Below are 2,079 nucleotides of genomic sequence, written 5' to 3'. Positions count from 1 at the left end.
CGGATCGGCAGTCTCAGGGTGGGCAGGGTCTTGGTCTGAGGGTCTGGACTCAGGTTAGCTGGGGCAGGATCCCAGGTCCTACCAGGAATCATGGTGAGCACTGAGGGGAACCAGAACACAGAGGAGCCCCAGCCTGCCCTGCCCCTTCTGTCAGCCAAGAGCAAGCTAAGATGCTGCGTGGATTTGCTCTGCTCACTTCCGCTTCCAGTGTCTAATAGAGATGAGGCCTTTTTCTAAGTAGAGTGGGCTCAGTAGAGAGAAGGAGTTTTCCAGGCCTTTCAGGGTGTCCAGGTGAGAAATGATCGAACCCCTATCCCAGCTGAGATGGACCCAAAACTTTGGTGACCCCTTTTTGACTCCTTGGGAGGTTCTGGCAAGGTGAGGTCACGTGTGGGGCCCTTTTACTTCCTTCTGTCTAGTCTCAAGGTGTGTGTTCTCATTATGAGTGATTTGCCTCATGCCAGCGCAGCAGTTGTGGGGAGCTTCTGGCAGGGGAAAGGTGAGCAGCCTTTGTGCACAAGGAAGTGACTGTTCCCCCAGAACACAGGTGACTTTTGGGAATGTGGCCCCAGTCCTGTCAGCACTAGGGACCAGGGCTCTGTTTGCCATCTGTGCACTGAGGTGCCTTTCCTTTCTTCTTACATGGCCTCCAGGAACTTGTAGGTTAAGCCCTTGTTCTGAGTTCCATGTTCTCAGGTCACAGAGCAGTGGAGAGCTAGGCAGGGCCAGGAGTTAGGAGAGGAGCTTTTGCCGAATACGTAAACAGGTGCTCGTGCACCCTTGATCAGAAGAGACACCAGAGTGCCCAAACCTATGACACCCCACTGTCAGCCCCCAAACCTCGGGCTGTGCCACCTGAACCCTGAGACACTATCTCACTTCCTACTTTAGATTCTTAGTGGACAGGCTGCCCGGGAGAGGAGACGCTGTGAGGCCTGAGAGCAACTGTAAAGAGACCTGTAAGTCGCCTTGGTCAGAGCCGCCGAGGGTGTGTTTCTCAGCTGAGGCCACTCACACTCCCTCCCCGCCAGGTGTGGGTCCCCATCGCCCACCTCCTGCCCACACTCTTGTTGCCTCCTGACAGGAGTCGTCATGCCTGTGAATCAGATGAATGAGCTCGGCAACCTTGGGGAAGACCATCAGGACCCAAGAGAGAAGCAGGACCAGTTGGAGGAGCCCCTGTTCTGGGCTGAGGAGGAGGAATCCTCCTCCTCCTCCTCCTCCTCCTCCTCCCCCTCCTACTTTATCTCTCCCTCCCCCTCTGTCCTGTTCCCTCACAGCCCGGTGGCTGCTGGGAGTCTTCCCCATAGCTCTCCGGGGGCCTATCGCTCCGCTTCTGCCATGGAAGCCATTCCATGGAGCCAGTCAGAGGATGAGGGCTCCAGCAGCCAAGATGAGGAGGAGCCGAGAGCCTCGGAGGTCCCGAAAGGGGCCAGTTACTCCCCGAGAAGCACCCAGCGTTTCACCACGAACAGGCTCTTGGCTTACCTGCTCCTGAAGTACCGTGCACAGGAGCCGACCACACAGGAAGAAATGCTGAGCATCATCCGAGAGCATGAGGACCGCTTCCCCGAGCTCCTCAGACAAGCGTCGCTGTGCCTGCAGCTGCTCTTTGGCATTGATGTGAAGGAAGTGGACCCCAGCGACTACTCCTATGTCATGGTCCCCACCCTGGGCCTCACCTATGATGGGATGGGGAGTGATCGGTGCTGCATGCCCAAGACCGGCCTGCTGGTCATGTTCCTGTGTGTTATTGCTGTGGAGGGAGAATGTGCCCCTGAGGAGAGAGTGTGGAAGGCGCTGAATGACATGGGGCTGCATGATGGGGTGGAGAATTCCATCTATGGGGAGCCCAGGGAGCTGATCACCAAGGTGTGGGTGCAGGAACAGTATGTGGAGTATCGGCAGGTGGCCAACAGTGATCCTGCTCGTTATGAGTTCCTGTGGGGTCCCAGGGCCCACGCTGAAACCACCAAGGTAAAAGTCCTTGAGTTTTTGCACAGGCACAGTACCACTGATGCCAGTTCATACCCATCCCTGTCCGAAGAGCCTGAGAGTGATGAGGAAGAGAGGGCCTGA

The 2,079-nt window shown here is 56.7% G+C and overlaps 1 protein-coding gene across 1 annotated transcript; it reads left to right on the top strand.

Annotated features, from left to right (window-relative positions):
* The first annotated feature begins 1,092 nt into the window (after positions 1–1,092).
* On the top strand, positions 1,093–2,079 carry LOC117025648 (melanoma-associated antigen 10-like). The gene is made up of 2 exons (XM_033111621.1): positions 1,093–1,166; positions 1,281–2,079. The coding sequence occupies exons 1-2, from the start codon at positions 1,093–1,095 to the stop codon at positions 2,077–2,079; spliced, it is 873 nt and encodes a 290-aa protein (XP_032967512.1).

The sequence above is a fragment of the Rhinolophus ferrumequinum genome, chromosome X (assembly GCF_004115265.2).
Source record: "Rhinolophus ferrumequinum isolate MPI-CBG mRhiFer1 chromosome X, mRhiFer1_v1.p, whole genome shotgun sequence".
In the NCBI taxonomy this organism is placed as follows: Eukaryota; Metazoa; Chordata; class Mammalia; order Chiroptera; family Rhinolophidae; genus Rhinolophus; species Rhinolophus ferrumequinum.
Note: the sequence above shows the minus strand (reverse complement) of the source record. Positions and strands in the feature narration are given on the sequence as shown.